The sequence below is a fragment of the Aythya fuligula genome, chromosome 1 (genome assembly GCF_009819795.1).
Source record: "Aythya fuligula isolate bAytFul2 chromosome 1, bAytFul2.pri, whole genome shotgun sequence".
Classification (NCBI taxonomy): domain Eukaryota; kingdom Metazoa; phylum Chordata; class Aves; order Anseriformes; family Anatidae; genus Aythya; species Aythya fuligula.
This window is the reverse complement of record NC_045559.1, coordinates 76,828,318-76,845,760: the sequence shown is the minus strand read 5'-3', so window position 1 is coordinate 76,845,760 and position 17,443 is coordinate 76,828,318. Positions and strand designations below refer to the sequence as shown.

The 17,443-nt window shown below is 34.6% G+C and overlaps 1 protein-coding gene across 16 annotated transcripts in view; it reads left to right on the top strand.

Annotated features, from left to right (window-relative positions):
• Positions 1 to 17,443, top strand: part of C2CD5 (C2 calcium dependent domain containing 5) — a 66,174-nt gene that overhangs the window by 39,645 nt on the left and 9,086 nt on the right. For 15 of the 16 annotated variants that reach the window (XM_032208197.1, XM_032208208.1, XM_032208207.1 and 12 more), the window contains 11 exons: positions 1,629 to 1,724; positions 3,457 to 3,648; positions 6,052 to 6,238; positions 7,322 to 7,486; positions 7,805 to 7,945; positions 10,000 to 10,063; positions 13,116 to 13,177; positions 14,124 to 14,222; positions 14,612 to 14,701; positions 15,489 to 15,576; positions 16,723 to 16,809. In XM_032208197.1, coding sequence (XP_032064088.1) covers positions 1,629 to 1,724; positions 3,457 to 3,648; positions 6,052 to 6,238; positions 7,322 to 7,486; positions 7,805 to 7,945; positions 10,000 to 10,063; positions 13,116 to 13,177; positions 14,124 to 14,222; positions 14,612 to 14,701; positions 15,489 to 15,576; positions 16,723 to 16,809 — 1,271 coding nt within the window. Of the gene's footprint in view, positions 1 to 1,628; positions 1,818 to 3,456; positions 3,649 to 6,051; positions 6,239 to 7,321; positions 7,487 to 7,804; positions 7,946 to 9,999; positions 10,064 to 13,115; positions 13,178 to 14,123; positions 14,223 to 14,611; positions 14,702 to 15,488; positions 15,577 to 16,722; positions 16,810 to 17,443 lie in introns of all 16 variants that reach the window. The other variant, XM_032208191.1, reaches the window with a different exon arrangement.

Below are 17,443 nucleotides of genomic sequence, written 5' to 3'. Positions count from 1 at the left end.
AAGACCATTCCAATCTTGGGTGTTTTGTGGCTTAATAACAAAATGTGAGAAGCTTGGAGATGAGGAGTAATAACTGGGGATTTATTTAATTACTCCTCTTTCTCTCTGGCCCAAGAACGTTTTTTGTCTAGTTATACCTTGGGAAAGTAATCTGTGGAGAATTCCTCTTGGGGCAGAGTGAATCTGAAAAATGCTTTGGTTCACTAGTTGTTTGAGTTGCTCTAGCAATGTAACTGAAGCAGACTTGGATTACTAAATTTATTTTCTGTCTAGTTCATTATGCCTAAATACTACAAAGAAAAAGTAATAGTAATTTGCATTTTAAAGAGATAAGGAGGAAAAAGTTTTGCTTTGTTTTGCAACTGGTAAGTTGAAGAAAAACAAAACTTGAGAACAGTTTTTGGAAGTTAAGTACTTGCTTTCCTGTGTAACTACTCCACTAGCACTTAGTATACAGACAAGGCCGGGTTTCTTTTCCTTGCGTTGTTTTATCTGGTTGTCTTTTTTTTGGTGTATTAAAGACTTTATTTACCTCATATATGTAGTTTTCAAGTTTTAACCCTTGTGGATGGATTTACACTAAAAATAGAAAAAAACATGCCTTTGGTCATTAGTCTCCCTATAAAAAAGCATGAATATTTGGGGGATTTTTTTAACTATGGGGAAACAGTGTACAGAGGTAACCTAATAACTGACTGCTTATTTCATGCTTTCCTTTTCTTTAGAAATTTAATGTAGTTAAAACTTAAAAATGCTGTAAGCATAAAACTTAAAATTAGAGTTTCTGTGCTTACTTGTCAATTCACTTTAATTCCATGCTTAAAGAGCAAAGGTCTTTTCTGTAAGTACTGGTCTGCTAGATATTGTATAAGAAAAATTATTCAGAAAATAAATGACAACTAAGAAGGAAAATATATCATGTGAGAAAATGCGGGAAAGCTTTTCTCCATATTTTTCCAGCATAGTATTTTATGTACTTAGAGTTATCAATTTGTTTCTTATTTAACAATTTCAAAAATACTAAAAGCTTTGTGATCATGCTTTGCACTTCTGCAAGCTTTAACTCTGCTAAATCAGGAATATGGTCAGTTACATTACACGCTACATGTACCATTACTATAGTTTGTAGTTAAATTTTACTGTTCTGCTACTTTTTATACTCCAAGAAGCATCCTTGTCAGTGTTGTATGGTAGCTGCATTTTGAGAGTGAATCTCTGTAAGATGATGAGGCTCTCAACTTCCAGCTTATTTAATTCTTTAAAGCCTTTTTTTTAACGGATGTTGCTTTACTTTGGTTGGTTGACTGGATTTCTATGCTTTATTAACTATAGTATTGAAAACCATTATTATACCTGGTTAACATTTGTGATACTGTAGCATATTCTTTATAATCTTGTGCAAACCTCTGTAGTCTTTAAGTCCTTCTGCGTCTTACTGATACAATGGTTTAAATAACACAAGAGGATTGTGTGTAAGGTTTAATGGATAAAATTGCACAAATGCATAAAATTAATAGCCATATTTAATTCACTGAGACTTAAGTACAAGCCTTTTAACCTAATAGTTTTATTTTAAAGTGGCACTAACTAGTAGGAATTCACTTTGTTGTAATTCTTTTCTCTTATAGTGAAGAGGTCTGTATTTTGTCCGCGTCTGGCACAGCAGCTGTACTGAACCCTAGGTTTCTTCAGGATGGCACCATGGAAGGCTGTTTGGAACAAAGGTTGTCATGGCAGCCTGGCTTCTTTTCCATAGGGTCAGAGAAGGGAGAGGTTGATTTTTTTCCTCAGAGCCAAGATAGTTCTTCTCTATTAGGGTAGGTTACAGTGTTACAGTGCAGGATGCGGGACCAACCACTTTACTGCTTTTCACTAACAACAACAACAACAGAAGTAATGGAACTCTGCAGCAAATTATATATTCTGTTTTTTATTTCTAACAGTCTGAATAAGGTAACACATTTGATACTAACCACAGATAACTTAATGTTTTTCTTTGGCACTCCTCAGGTATCTTTCTCAACTTTATATCTCACTAAAAAAAAAAACAAAAAAAAACAACAAAAGACAGATGTATGATAAAGTACATAAGCCAAATGCTGCTGTGGCTATAACATCTGTATATATGCTCTGTGTTATTTAAGAGCTTTATAGGAAATAAAGTAGTGTAGTTGTAAAACAAAGGTGATCACAGACTTGGAAAGCATGTATGTTTTAGTTGAAGTTTGAAGAAAATCATTAAACTGAAGGAAAAACATGAAGTCTTCTGCTATATCCCTTTGTTTCTGCCTTTGCAAATAAAATGTGAAGAGTGATGATTCATAAACGCTTTCAGGAAAAAAACAATTAGATTAATATATATTGGTAATTTATTGTTTGTCAGAAAAGTCATCATGTATTTCAAGGGATTGCTGTAGTTGTAAGTAAGGCTATTTATTATACTTGAACACTTTTTCCATACAAGCCTGCTAATGTACTGTGTGTTACTTTTTTACTTTGCTAGCAGGAGGCTGTTATTGTGTAGATAAACTCTTGAAAACTGTAGCCAGAACAAAAATACTTCTTTGTATTCAGTATATCACTCCACATTCTGTCAGGAAAGTAAGAGATGAAGAGAAGGAAAAGTTGTGTTTATATTGTGAAGGATATTACATTTTAATCTTAATATGTATTTCACTACTACTAAGAATCTTGGCAAGGATAACAAATGCCAAAGGAAGGTAAAAACAACCAGGCAGACAAAGCCTATGTTTGAGACAAAGTACTCTTGACAAAGCGACACCTAGTCTCTCGGATTTGTTTAAGCATCTCCTCAAAAATCACTGTGAAACAAAATAAATTTGATGGGATGCAGTTAGCCTATGCTTTCCTTGTTTGTATTTTTATAGTGGTTGTTTCTAGATATTTCCTTTTGGGAAGGGGGGACTGACTGTTCTTAGTGAATAACAAGTTTTACCTAACACCTTATCTTAGGAAATAAATTTGCTACTCTTACAATGTTAATGCACATTGTGCTGCTTCTCAGTAGGATGGTTGTTGTGTTGTTCATGTTCTGCTCATTAGGTTTGTGGATACAATCCAGGTAAACAAGGCTTTTTGTCGTATTTGGTACAGCAAATTCTTTGTAAAGCGGTTGTACCATGGACTACATGTAGAAGGTCATAGAGCCTAAATCCAGCTCAGTAACATTTTAGTCATTTGGCCACTGTATGTATGTGATCTTTCTATAATAAGTTTGAACACAAATTTTGTTACATTGTTTTATCTAGTAGTGTGCAGCCTAATGTTATCCTTTTAATTGATGAGATGTAATACTTGTCATGTTGGTAGAACAGAGTATAGCTGCAGTGTATGATTTAAGTAGGTATTGCTGTAGGTGTTTATACACGTGCACATGTTGATGCTTGTCAATAAGATGCAGATGTTTTAAGTATGTTCTCCATAATGTATTTTTAGGATTGAAGAAGCTTCACCACCAGGTTGTGGATTTTGCCATATTCCATATGATGAATTGAACATGCCGTTCCCTGCTCACCTCACTTATTGTTACAACTGCAGGAAGCAAAAAGTTCCTGATGTCCTTTTCACCACAATTGATCTTCCTGTAGAGGCAGCAGTTATTGGGAAGGGATGTCTTATTCAAGCCAGGTATTGATCAAAATTTTCTCCTGGTAAAGTTTTAGAGATCTTCGAAAGAATTCCTGTTGCTAAAATCCAGTATGTTATCAAATCTGAAATTTTGATGCTGAATTGCTAGGCATTAATGACAGTGTACTAGGGTATGGGAGGAGAAGGAGAGCCTTCTCCCATTGTATTGTGTGTCATGTTTGCTGATGGAACCCTTGGTAACTTTTATGTGGGCACTGCTGTGTTTTGTCTGCCTGGATTAGAGTTTTCATGCTTTAATTTGCTGTTTGCCACTGCTAACGTGAACATTTACAGCTATTCCCTTGGAAACTCAACTGTTAAAGTCAATTGTATTAATTCTGTGCTTGCATCCATAACTGAACTTCATCTCTGTAGAATTGTCAGCTATATCCAGCTTATACTCTAGTCTTTGAATTTTGAAAAGAGAATAAAGAGATTTACGGTGAAGAAGGAAGGGTTAGCTGTGTACAGTCTGTATGGGGTGGCCAGCTACACGAGTAGGTAACTACTACCCTGGGCTGAGAGGGTTGTCGTTTGTAACCTATCTGGATGACTGTAACAAGTGTAATAGGGTCTGCAGTGGGACCTGTCTTGTTGAACATGTGGAGGGGGTGATGGTCTCCACTCTCTTCATGTTTGCTAGTGATACCACACTGAGGGAGACCAGTCAATACAATACCCTTTGAGTTTTTTTTTTCTTCTTCTCTGAGACGAAGAAACACATCAGTAAACTAGAGTGAGTTCAGTGGAGGGCCAACAAAAGAGTAAGGAGCACATGTGCTGGACTTGTCCTCTCTGGAGAGAGGAAGGATACAGGGGGATCTAACAGTATCCTGTCCAGACCTATGGGGAGGTAATGGAGAAGATGGAAAAAGGATTGTGCGCAGTGGAAGGGCAAGAGGCATAAACTGAAATAATAGAGATTCATACTGGGTATAATGAAAAGCTTCAACCCCGTGAGGACAGTCAGGCGGTGGAGCAGATTGCCTGGAGAGGCTGTGCACTCTCTATCCTTTGGGAGTTTTCAAGACCAAGCTATATAAAGCTCAGAGCAGTTTGCTGTGATCTCGCAAGCTGACCCTGCTTTGTGAAGGAGGTTGTACTTCTCATGTAAGATTTTTTTAATCACCCTACAGTTATCATTCTCTGAGTTGTGTTAGAGAAGAATTATTGGAGCTACTGTAGAGGTGTATTATGGAGTTCTCCGTTGGTATTTTCCATATTACGAAACTGTGTGTTCAGGACCAGTTTGGAAATCAACTTTGTGTCACAGTGTTGTGCCTGCTGTGTCTCTGGAGCGCTTGCAGATGTCCCATTTTCTTTAGAATAGTTTCTCAAAAACATTCCCAACCTCTGATCAACCCTCTCCCTAAAAAACAAAAACAAAACAAAACAAAAGCCTGGAGCTACAGTGACAAAGATTTTTGAGGTAAACTTCACAACTTGATAGGATTGGGTAAATTATCACATTTTGTGTAGTCATACAGTAATGGTGGTCCTTAGAAGAAAGTGTGTGACTGTATCGTTAAATTAAAAGCTGTTTGCTTTTTGAATGACAGTTTGCCACTGAAAGTAGGTAATCATTACACAGGTGTGGTGGTTGAATTTCAGCTTATGGGACTATAAACTCGAAGAGTGGATGGACTATGACTACCAGTGTAGTCAGAGATGGTATTTGTAGTCTCTTTTTTTCCCCCATGGAAATACAAGTATTTTTAATCTTGTTAGTGCTTGAATTGTGAGAGCATTTGATTTTTCTTCTACTTATTTTCCTTTATTCCCAAGTGTGCCTTGAATAACTGTATTAATATGAATTGTTAAAGTTCTACCAGTAGATGTAATTTCCCGTACTTGTACGTGGCGCACTTAAGAGATTTGCAGCAACAGAAATATGAAATAGATGTTTGTTAGTTACTCGGTGCTGTCAGACTATTGTGAAAAATGACCTGTGTGAGGCATGTTGTTTCTATTTGATAGCAACCCTTAAGCATATTTTAAGGAAGGAAACGTGACTTTGTTCAGTAGTCTAGAAAAATGCAGTATTTCTAATTTTTGTTTACTGCTTTGATAGACAATATTCTTTAAATATTGCTGAAGGTTACATATTGTTCTACTTTGTTTCCTTTATTGTTGCATGTTTTTACTGATAATTAAAACAGCTATTATTAAAAATGAAGATCAAATCTTAGTTATCGAGGCTCAGTGTATTAGTCTGCCTTGATCTTAATGACAAGGTTTACTTTAATTTTTTTACATGATTTTAAAATATATTATAAAGAAACTATTTGTATTAAGTTATACGTTGAGGGAGGAAGATCAAAATATACTGTCATCCCTTTTGGTTTTCAGTAGTCCATTGAAACTGTTTCTCTGCTGATGCCATACACCACTTCATCTTGTCAGGTTATGCCGTCTAAAGAAGAAAGCTCAAGCAGAAGCAAACGCAACATCTATCAGTAATCTCTTGCCATTTATGGAATATGAAGTGCACACTCAACTGATGAATAAACTTAAGCTGAGAGGAATGAATGCTCTGTTTGGGCTAAGAATTCAAATCAGTGTGGGTGAAAACATGCTAATGGGGTTGGCAGTAAGTACAGTTTTAATCTTGGAATTCTTTTGCTTCCTTACAGTATTTTGAAGACATATAAGTGTTGTGGAATTCATGGTAACTAGAGATATTAAAATGTTATTTTAAGAAAAAATTGAAGTAATGGAAAGCAGTAAGATGCCTAAATGTTGAGGACAGACTGTCTTTCAGTGCCAGAAAAGAAGATTGGAACGTCTTGATTCTCTGCTAGAGGAGATTACTAGAAATGCGATGAGAGGAAAAGAAGCTTTAAATGGTTTAATGGCATAAATTACAGAAAAAGCTATTGTGTTCTTTAAAGGTCCTGTCGGAGATTCCTGTTCCTCAAGTTGCATTACCGTTCCATGACAAAGAAGGTCAATTAAGTCTCTCAAATACATGCTTTGGTTAGTTGCCAACAAGAGAAAGATCTGTTGCCTCTTCTTTAATGGCACTGAAGAAATAAATGATAGATTGAAAGTGTCCTAAAGTTAGTGAGGAAATGTTAAATCACAATATTTTCTAACCTTGTTCTGTCATGTGGGGTTAGAACAGTGAATTATGCTTCTTCCTGCATCAGTGTAAGAGGATGCTTGGGTAATATTGACTGGTTTGCATTTTCTTTTGTCTGAACTGGTGATCTGTTTCCTGTGAATACAAAATGGAACTGTCACAACTTCAGTAATACTGTAAATGGTTTAGACAGGTTTTAAATCTTTGAAACTGGGAAACCATCACTTGCCTATGCAAGATATACTAATGCCAAGGCCTATATCAACATAATTCAATTTGTAGATATAAATTCACAACAGTTTAGAAGAACAAAGAGGTTTTAATTCGTATTTGTTTGGAACTTTTAGGTAAGTTATGAGCTCCATCATGCATCATCCATCTATGAGAAGGAGGGAGTTCATAAAATAATTGTTCTGCATAAGTAAACATGTTGTAGAGAGCGATCGTGCTGCAATGTACACATCATACTGCATTGTAGCATAAGCATTATTTATTGAAAACTATTTCTATGGAAATATTAAAAGCATGCGCTTGTTTAAGAGATTTGAAGATGCTGAAGAGTATCATTTTTCTTAATGACTTCTTAAAAAGTCTGCAACAGGTGTGTATCTAGCAGCTTTGCCAACACCTGGTGGTATTCAGATCGCTGGGAAGACTCCAAATGATGGCAACTATGAGCAGCATATATCTCACATGCAAAAGAAAATAAATGACACGATAGCAAAAAACAAGGAGCTTTATGAGATTAACCCTCCAGTAAGTAAAACTTTTGTATTCTTAAAAACCAAGCATTCAGAATCAAACACACACATGATATGTATATCCTTGAATTCTTAGATTGAATCACTTTGAACGTAAATTGTTTTTTTAATGTATTATTTTCACTATTTTTTGTGAACATATTGCAGCTTTCAGGTTTCATAATCTACATAATCAAATCAGTTTGATCTTGTTCAGATTTATTTCTCAGTTATTTTCAGAATGTTCTGATTCTTAGAACTGTAAATAAATTGCTTAGAATTGGAATTACTTTGAAGCTATGTAGAGCAATTGTTAATTTGATACCCTTTTTAGGAGCTACCTGAAGAAATCATTGGGTCTCCGATTCCAGAACCAAGACAACGTTCCAGATTGTTAAGATCTCAGTCAGAAAGCTCTGATGAAGTTACAGAGCTAGATCTTTCACATGGGAAGAAGGATGCTTTTGTCTTGGAGGTGATAAATGTTTTCAGTACTTTCATATTTTTATTTTCCTGAAATACACATGAAAAAAGGTGGAAAAAACCTCTAACTCATTCCCAAAGACGGTTTTTAAATTGTATGCAAATTTTTCTATTTAGTATCAGTAGAAAGAAAAATCAAAATTTTAACATCTTCTCTTCTTACAGTTGTTTAAAGCATAGTTACTGTGTACCCCTATTGACAATATCTGAAAAAAGGTTTTGTGAGCATGTCACAAGATACAGAATTATAACTAAGCTGGTAAGAATTGTTCTTCCATTTGTTCGACCATTTTCATTAGGCACTTTTGCAGTTATCGTCCTCTGTGTGCACCAACGGGAATGGAATTTTATCCTCAAAACAAAAATGGTGAGAGGTGCTCTTTGAGGCACTGCATTGAAATTGATGATCAGAAGATATTTGATAAAATACAAAACGATTGAATGCCTCTCTCAAAAACAGGATTATGTTAAGGCATAAAAGCTCCCAGAGACCTTTTTGCTGCAAGAGACCCTTTGGAGAAGTTACAAAAAATATCTGAAAAAACATATGCCCAGCCTCCATTTTACTTCCGCATTTCTCAAATTACGGTAGAGGGATAGCAGTAAGGAAAGCGAGGTGTATTTCCGTTGGGTGGCCTCGTTGAGAAGGTCAATACATTACAAGCAAAGATCAGCTAGTTAAGGACTGCATTATATGGTCCAAGCAGAGTTCAGCTCATTTTTTTACTGTTTCAGGGAATTCTTCCCTCCACCTTATATATAGACCATGGTACACGTGGTTGGAAGGTTAAGAGGAGTTTTCTATGTGGAAAGGAAAATCATAAGTGCATAGGAGAGTATGTTATAAATGCTGCTCAGAGTAGGGAAAAAACTGATGCTTGGAGAATGAAGCCTGAATTTAAGGACTATGTTTAGTGCCTTACATTATGTCAATGCGTTGGTCCTAGAATATGCGCCCCTATGTTTTGTTAGCACAATTTTTATTTATAGGGGAAAAGACTTGTCATGTGTGCAACCACTTACTACTGTATCCTTTGTTAAGAAATTGAGTATTAGACACAGTGTTTGAGGGGCTGTAATGAGGCTGCCTACTCTGACCTCAGGTAAAATCATTGGTCACTGGAAATACATAAGAAAGAGTGGTTAAAAAAAAAATTCCTGTGATGAGGAAATGCTGTGAGATGGTGGGAAGGCAATTATGAGTGCTAAGGTTGTCTGTATTTAACAACATCAAAGTACTCTCCTTTTGCTTTTTTAAAATGAGAAAGCTGTGTGGGTGTGTCAAGGAGAAGCAGTACATGACAGAAAACCACTTAATACTGGAATTAAGATAAAAGCAATTTCCAAAAAACATGGTAAAAAAATGTCAGAAGCTTAAAAGTAAACTTGGATCTCTTGCAGATCAGTAAGACAATGAATCTATGTAAAAAGAGCACAAAAATATTTACAGAATGCAGGGGTAGATGTGTTTTCAGTCTGACCTAAAATAAGAAAAGTCTTTACAAACTGAATGTGTCAGAGTTTATTTCAACAGGAAAAATAATAACCCCAAAATGTGCCTTTTTCCTATTTGATTTTCCATTGCTTACCCTGAACAAGGCTTTTTAAAGTCTTGGAAAGATTTTTATCTGGCACCGGAAGAGGCAGGGAATGATCACATCAGTATAATTATAGACTTCATGAGAGCTTTCATAGTCAAGGCTCTAGTTCTAAGTTGTGTAAAACCTTGTTCAGTATTTTAAATTGTTTTAGAAATTACCTTTTCGTTATTATCTAGTGCAGTTCCTGTTTGTTCTGGGTGTGTTATTTTAATACCATTTAATTAAGGTAACTGCTTTCCAACTGTTAAGCACGCCATAGACTGCTGGATTAGATTAAGAAGTCTGGTTGATGGAATCCTTTTTGAAAATCTCTCCTTAACTGTCAGATGCAGATCTCTTGATTTTTACATCTTATCTCTTTACACGATCTCTTGTTTTTACATCTTTCTGAGACTTATGGCTGGAAGAGCAACATGATTTTTATCTATTACTACTTTTTTTCCAGATTGATGATACAGATGCAATGGAAGATGTACATTCTTTACTGACAGATGCTCCACCACCTTCTGGTATAGTTACAAACATATTTTTCTAATTTATACTGTAGCCTGTATAACCTCATTTTTATGACATACTGGGCAAAATAGAACATTCTAAGTTAAAGTGAAAATTGTCTTGAAGCGCTCAGTTTGTCTGACATACCTGGGAAGAATAAGTCCCTAAGACTTCTATGGGGATTGATCTGTACTGAAAACAGGTAAACACAGTATTTGTGTGGCATGTTGTATATCACTGATTTGTACTGTTGTAAATTTGTAGTTAATTGATACAGGCATATGGAGCATAATATGTTGTTCAAGTATTTTTAGGCGCATAATGTGACATAGTGGTTTTGTATTCCAGGAACGTTTTAATTTGAGGTGAGCAATTTGCCCTTCTATAGCAGTCTTGTTTATCTGGTACATATGTATTTTCCTTACTGTATGATTGTGCTATACTGTCAACTCAAATGTTAGTGATTTTCTATAGAAAGCAATGAGGTCACACAATAGGAACAACAGTAGTTTTTAACTTAAGTGTGCTTATAGATGTATTTCTTTAAGAGTTATTTAAGAATCCAACACTGGAAGAGGTGTACTTTATCACCCAATGTCAGCTTGCTGACAGCGATTAGTCAAGAATGTGTGTTGCATTAAATTAAGAGCAAGTAAAACAAACAAACAAAAAACAGTCTGCTAGGAGTTCGTAGTTCAGCAGCATCCCAAGAGAAGGATATTTTATGTGTAATTCATAGCTTTTTGTCAAACTCTTCTGTGCATTTGGGTGTTTGCATTTTAAATCCACGTGCTTTCAGTGTTTGTAGAATTTTGCATCAGAACATGCACCCTTATACCTATTTCCTTAAGTTTGTTTTGAATCCATGACCATCTTACTTCGTTTGCTTTTCTTCCTTACTGTATTGGGGAAAATATGAATCATTGCTTTCTCAGTCTCCTTTATGCCATCTATGGCTTTACAGACATCTGTCATATGCCCCTCAGTGGAACTCTTTGATCTGGATAAGAGGCTAATGTAGCTGTTGATTATACAGAAGTTGCATGGGATGTTTGGTCATACTTGTCATCCCTCTTTTTCTTTTTGAGCTTACCATGCATCTGAGAATATAAATGTTCCGTTCCTTATAATTGCTATTAGTATTTAAGTTCTGTTGAGTCCAGAACTATCTTTATCATAGTTATCTATTATTAGAACCAATTTTTTTATTCCTCATAGTCTCTATATACAATCTGTCATTGTATATATGATGTTAAAATTTTCTGCGTGCATCAATTGTTTTTTTATATTGATTTTCATCTATTATCAACTTATTATCTATTGTAGGTCCCACTGCAGTTGATTTTACTACCCTAAAATAAGGCTGTCAGCAGTTGCCTCATTTTTTCCTCTTTTGTAGATAAGTTATGTTGAGAGCATACAACCCTGAGTTAAAAATGTCTCCACTGTGAAAATTGGCCATTTCTTCTGACACTGTTTAGTCTTTTAATCAATTATATTTTCTTCATGGTATTCTATTCTACCCTTGAGCATATTGTTTTATTGAAGAGTCCTTGGTGAAGGATCTTAGGAAATGTCTTTTGATGTCCAAAATAGATTGTGTCAGCCTTTCGTTTACGTGTTAGTTGATTCCTTCAGAGAACTCTGTTGGATGTGTAAGACATCAGTTTATTTGCAAAAGTAATATTGGCTTCTCTTCAGTGTTCTGCTTTTCTATGTGCCCATGAACTTCATTTTCTAGAGTACCTTTGACAGACCAGTAATATCAATATCTGTACTAAGCAAATTATTAGCTCCCAGTTACTTCAAGGCATCTCACTACCAGAAGATGAAAGGATCCTTTCCTCTGGTAGCAAGGTAATTTTAAGTGAGAGTTTAATTGCAGTTAGTCAGCTATTTCATCTTTTCCCTTTCCAGTTGTTTATATGATTCCTTACTTGTTATTTTGCCCATTTGTCCAATAAATTCTTCAGAAACTTTAATTTAAGACAAGTTCTTAGATGAACACTAAACAAGGGTTTTCTACCATTATGGAAACCTTCACTGCCATGGTGAACATTGATACAAAAAATGCATATTTTTCTGCTATCATTAACTTATCTGAATATTCTTTCTGTCTTAACTTGATTTTTCAACAAGATTTCTGCTTTTGATATTCTGAAAGAAAACTTACTCATATTTATACCCTTTGCAAGCTGATTCACAATTTCTTTTCTAGCTAATTTCGTGCATTGATACAGAGCCCACCAGATTTTTCTCTTTTGGACAAATTAGGTGTATATTCAGATTTTCAAGGTTGCTTATTTGCTTTGGATAACTTCTCTTACTGTGCTGTTCAGTCATTATCCTTTTTTTCAGTCTTTTCAAGTCTCTATTAGTAAGTGCTAGGAGTTTGTACTCCAGTCTTTAGGCAGTATCTTCAAAGAATCTCTATGCTGTCTGTCAAGGGTTAGCTTTTAGCTTCTCCAGCAAGCATCTTTTTAGTAAGCTTCCTCATTTGTACTTAGTTTATTCAAACTAAATAGTGGATTTTGGTGTTGAGAATGCTGAAGTGTATTCTTCATCAGAGCAAATGATGAAGAATACACTTTGCATGCTTCTTCTTCCTCAGGACCAGCTAGCTGGGAGTTTCTTGTTTCACAGGGTCTCGGAGAAGTGGCTATGCGAAGCAGTCAGGGAACATGTCTCACCAGGTCATCTTAGCATCATGGAACATGAGCTACTTAGTACCCATGGGGAGTAACTCAGTGTTGCATTTCATACTATTTAGTCTCAACACGATGACGCCTCTAGTCTTGCTTTTTGGTATTTCAAGAAGTATTCAGAATAAGAGTTCTGTAGTCAGAGTATTTGTTTTAGAAGTGGTGAGTTCCATCTCTATTATTAGTTTTTCACTTCAGTATAAATAACAGAAGCTATGTGTTCTTATATTTATGTTATTATCCAGTATTCAGGAATGCTTGAGGGGAATTACTTGGAAAATTTCAAATGATGTTGTATATGTTTCTTTAAAAGTATTTTGATATTTCAATGTACAACATAATTTCCCAAATATTTTATTTACAGGTTTTTACAGTTGCAACACAGAAATTATGCCTGGTATAAATAACTGGACACCAGAAATTCAAGTAAGGTTATTTGGAAGAAAGAAAAAAAAAAAAGAGCTTTTTTCCAAATTGGGTTGAAATATGAAGTAGTAATTTAAGCAATCTCTGAAGTACACTGATTTTGAAAGATAAATTTAAAGGATACTCTTGTGTTAGAAATACAAGTGATATTTGGGTCAGAAAAGTAGGGTATAAGAGTATATATTGTTGTGCTTTTTAAAATGCTGTTATCTAACAATTTATTAAAATAACGTGAGTTAGAAAGTATCTGCAGTAAAATATGGAATTTTAAGTTTTCGGGCATTCTTAATAGTTTTTTAGGTTTTACAGACTCTTAAACAGGTGTTGAAGGTGTTATGTGAGATTCTGAATATGATAACATTAATAGGTTAAGATGAGTAAGAATTTGTAAACCAAATCTGGAGGTAGGAGAATTCTGTTAATAATGAAGTTTAAACACTTTAATGAGTGTTGTACAATACAGTTCAGTCCCATGTAAAACAGATGTAAATTGATACAGTGTAAGACTGTGCTTTGCAGAAGTACAGGTCGAATCTGAAAACTATGGCTGTGTTAGCAACATGCTTTCAGGTTGATGGAATTGTCAGTGTATCTGTTATGACAGTCCATTATTGTATGTGATTTACATAAATTTTATTTCTGCTGTTGAAAATCATGTAGGAGGTAGCATGACTGCTTTATGAAGCAAGTGAAAATGACATACAGTATTTCATATCTTGCTTAATCACTTTTTTCATATATTCATAAGCAATGGTTTGTAGAAATTTTGCCTCAAAGTTTTGAGCAACAAGTGTTTTACTTGACTGGCTACAGCTTTTTCCCTTTTCTTCGTATTTCTCTCTCTTTTTTTTCTTAAATGTGTTATGAGTTACTTATATTCTTTATGAATTTATGTTTTTAATATGATAGACCTGTGTTTTAAAAAGTGTGTTTGTTTGTAATTCAGATGTTCACAGCAGTAAGAGTATCCAGATTAAGCAACATTAATCTAACAAATCAAACACTTAATAAGAACTTCAATGATCTCTGTGAGAATCTGCTGAAGGTAAGAATCATTGATTTCAAACATATTTTGAGTTGTTCATGTGGAAGCGAAGTGAGGCTATATTGAAAATAACATTTTCTTCATAATTGCTTTGCATGTTTAGGCTACATGGGGCCTGGTAAGCTACTCTAAAGATAGATTCAGCCTTAATATATCAAGGATTTCTGAAGCTTTTTCAATCAGAATGAATCCTTTGATTGGTAGTGTATTTTGGAAACTGATATAAAGACAACTATTCTATCCTGACTTCAGACTTCTAATTCTTCAAGAAAAATTAACATGATTAGATGATTTCTGCTATGAATTTCGATGTTTAATTTTTCTGAAGTATACCGTACTTTTTTTTTTTTTTTTTAAACCTAACACAAATGATGTTTTGTCTTTGGCAGAGCTTGTATTTCAAACTGCGATCTATGGTTCCTTGCTGCCTTTGTCATGTAAATTTCACAGTTGCTCTACCAGAGGATGAAATAGTTCAGGTAAGTAAACTGCTTCTTTTGATTTTCAGCATATAGGCGTGTCAGTTTTGGCCTTCAATTAACATGTGCTGCTGAGAGTAAACTGGGCAAGAACAGGATTACTAGCGTGTCTGGGGAATTCTGAAGTAAAACTTAAGGCTGTAATGTTCTGTGAAGAAAAAGGGGTGACCTATCGAGTCACCAGTTCTGTGAATCATGGGATTGCATGATGTTTCCTGATCATGGTGTATCTAATGACATCTCTTTAGCTAGATAGGAAACAAAAAGCCCTGATCAGATACCCATTGAAAGATTTCATCACATACTCTGTAAGAATATGGTATACCAGTTTCTAAGTATTTTTTTTCAGTTTCAAGATGATGCAATATACTTTAATATTTTTAAAACAAAATGTTTTTTAAGTATAGCATAATTCTTGTGGTAATCAAACATCTTTTTCTCTTGCAAAAATAGTAATGAGTTTGATTCTTTTTGTCACTTCACTAAAAATGAATGAACAAACATGAATAAAATTATATCCTGTCAGATGTATGTACTAACAGACCTTAGAATTATCATTTAAAAGTGATCTATAAATGTTTATAAAATGATTATAAACCTGTGAAGGTTTTTATTGTATCTACTTAGTTTTTTTTTTTTTTTCCCCTTCGCTGTTTTCCTGTGGTAAAATCAGTGGTTGTGTTTTATTGTTGTGTTGATTTTTCCTGTTTTTTTTTTTCCCTTCCCAAAAATCTTTTTGGACTTTGCATGAGAGATTAAGTTAGTAATATATATTTCTGATTTGCAGATTGCAGTCACAGCTGTTGCAATTACATTTGACAAAAACCAAGCATTACAAGCCAGTAAACCCCCTATAGAAAAATCACAGCAAAGAGGTAAATGTTGCGACGCACATAAACATGAGAGAGAATCTTTTTTTTCTCACTTTTAAAAATTTTATTTATCCTGATACCTAATTAATCTACATTTTAATTGCAATTACACATACACAGTTTTTACAGGGTAGTTCTGTAAAATCATAACATGGGTTTTTAGAGTTCAGGTATGTGACCTCCAGCACGGTGACTTAGTTATCAGGTAGTAGGTATTTGTTTGCACCTAATCAACAAACTTATAGTCATATGAAAGAAATGTTTGGTATTTCCTTATTCTGTGTACTGTCTTGAATTCATTAGACAAAAATATTCATGTAACAGATGACAATGTTTTCATTGTGTTCTGAAGTACATGATGTAAGTCATTAGAGAACATTTGTGCTTAAAACTAACAAATCCTATCCTTACTTCAAGAAGACATAAAGTAAGTTACTCATAATACTTAAAAAAAAAAACAAACACACAAAACAACAACAACAAAACAAAACAAAAACAACACCCAAAACAAAACTACAAAACAAAACAAAAACCGTAAGTAGTTCAGTGATATTGTTTGAGATCAGTGAAAGCATGTAGCATTGTTGAGGGAGAAGTCTACTGCAATCTGCCTTTGTCTTTCTCATAACAAAGCACCATCATACGCTAGAAATGTATGTATGCAGTCTGGACATAGGAATTTAGACAGGCTTTGAAGATACTCCATTCTGTAGAATGAAACTTAGCAGTAGAACACAGAGCCCTATGTTTTTATAAATATGAGTTATACATTACCTTCTTCAATAGGAACAATAAATGGTTTTCCTCTTACGTGAAATTATGCTTTTTACTGTAACATATAGCTAAATATGTGCTTTTTACTGTAACGTATATCAGAGTCAAGTGTAAGATACATGAATTGACTTAATATTCTTTTTTTTTTCTCCTGAAAATACTGAATTCTAATAAATAGAACACAGGTTCTGTTCAATTTTGCATCTGGCTTTCCTGTCAAGCATCTAACTGTTCATACAGAACAGCAACAGAACAGTGTTCATGTGCTGAAAAAATGTGTTCTGGTCAGACCGAACTAAACTGAATCTGTAGTGCTTATTATTAACTGGCAAAACATTTTGGAAAAATTATCAACTTGGTATGTTTTCTTTGAAGCATCAACAGACAATGAAGAACAGCTACAATTTCCATTGGAACTTAGCACTGATCCCCTTGCTTCTCAACCATTCTCACCAGCTAAAGGTTGGTTAAATGGAAGAACAGTGAACTCTTTGCTTTTTACTGATTTTGACTACTACTCTTTCACTGTTGCAGTAGCCTTAAATCTGTATTTTCACATGCTTTTAATATTTTGTACTACATAAGCATAATGGATATGCTCATTCCTAAAGCCAGTTTTTTTGAGAGTCTGATAAGTTGGCTAATTTTTCTACTTATGTTCCTTTGTGGGTTTCCTGTAGTTCTTTTGTTGTATTCAGTGTATAGGAAATGTAAAACTACTGAATGTTTGGTGTCGTTTCACTTAAAGAATTATAAATTACTTTATAATTGGGCTTGCCTCACACTGCTTTGCTTCTAGGGATGGCCCATACAGATCAACTCCATGACTTTATTGTCAGCTTCAAATAACTTATGTCATATTTTTCGTGGTGGGAAATACTTTATCTAGCAAATGTTGGTGTTTTGGCTGAGCAAAATTGCGTACAGTTTTTTTGAGGTGAAGTGGCTTAAACTTGTATAATAAACAACTTGTACCATGCAGCACTTCTGTAGCTGTTAAGCAGCCTTCATTGAAATCAGCTGTATTTTCTTTCTTGTATGCTGTTGGAGGGTAATCTGCCCACCATTCTGCTAGGCATAGGAAGTTTAGTATGTG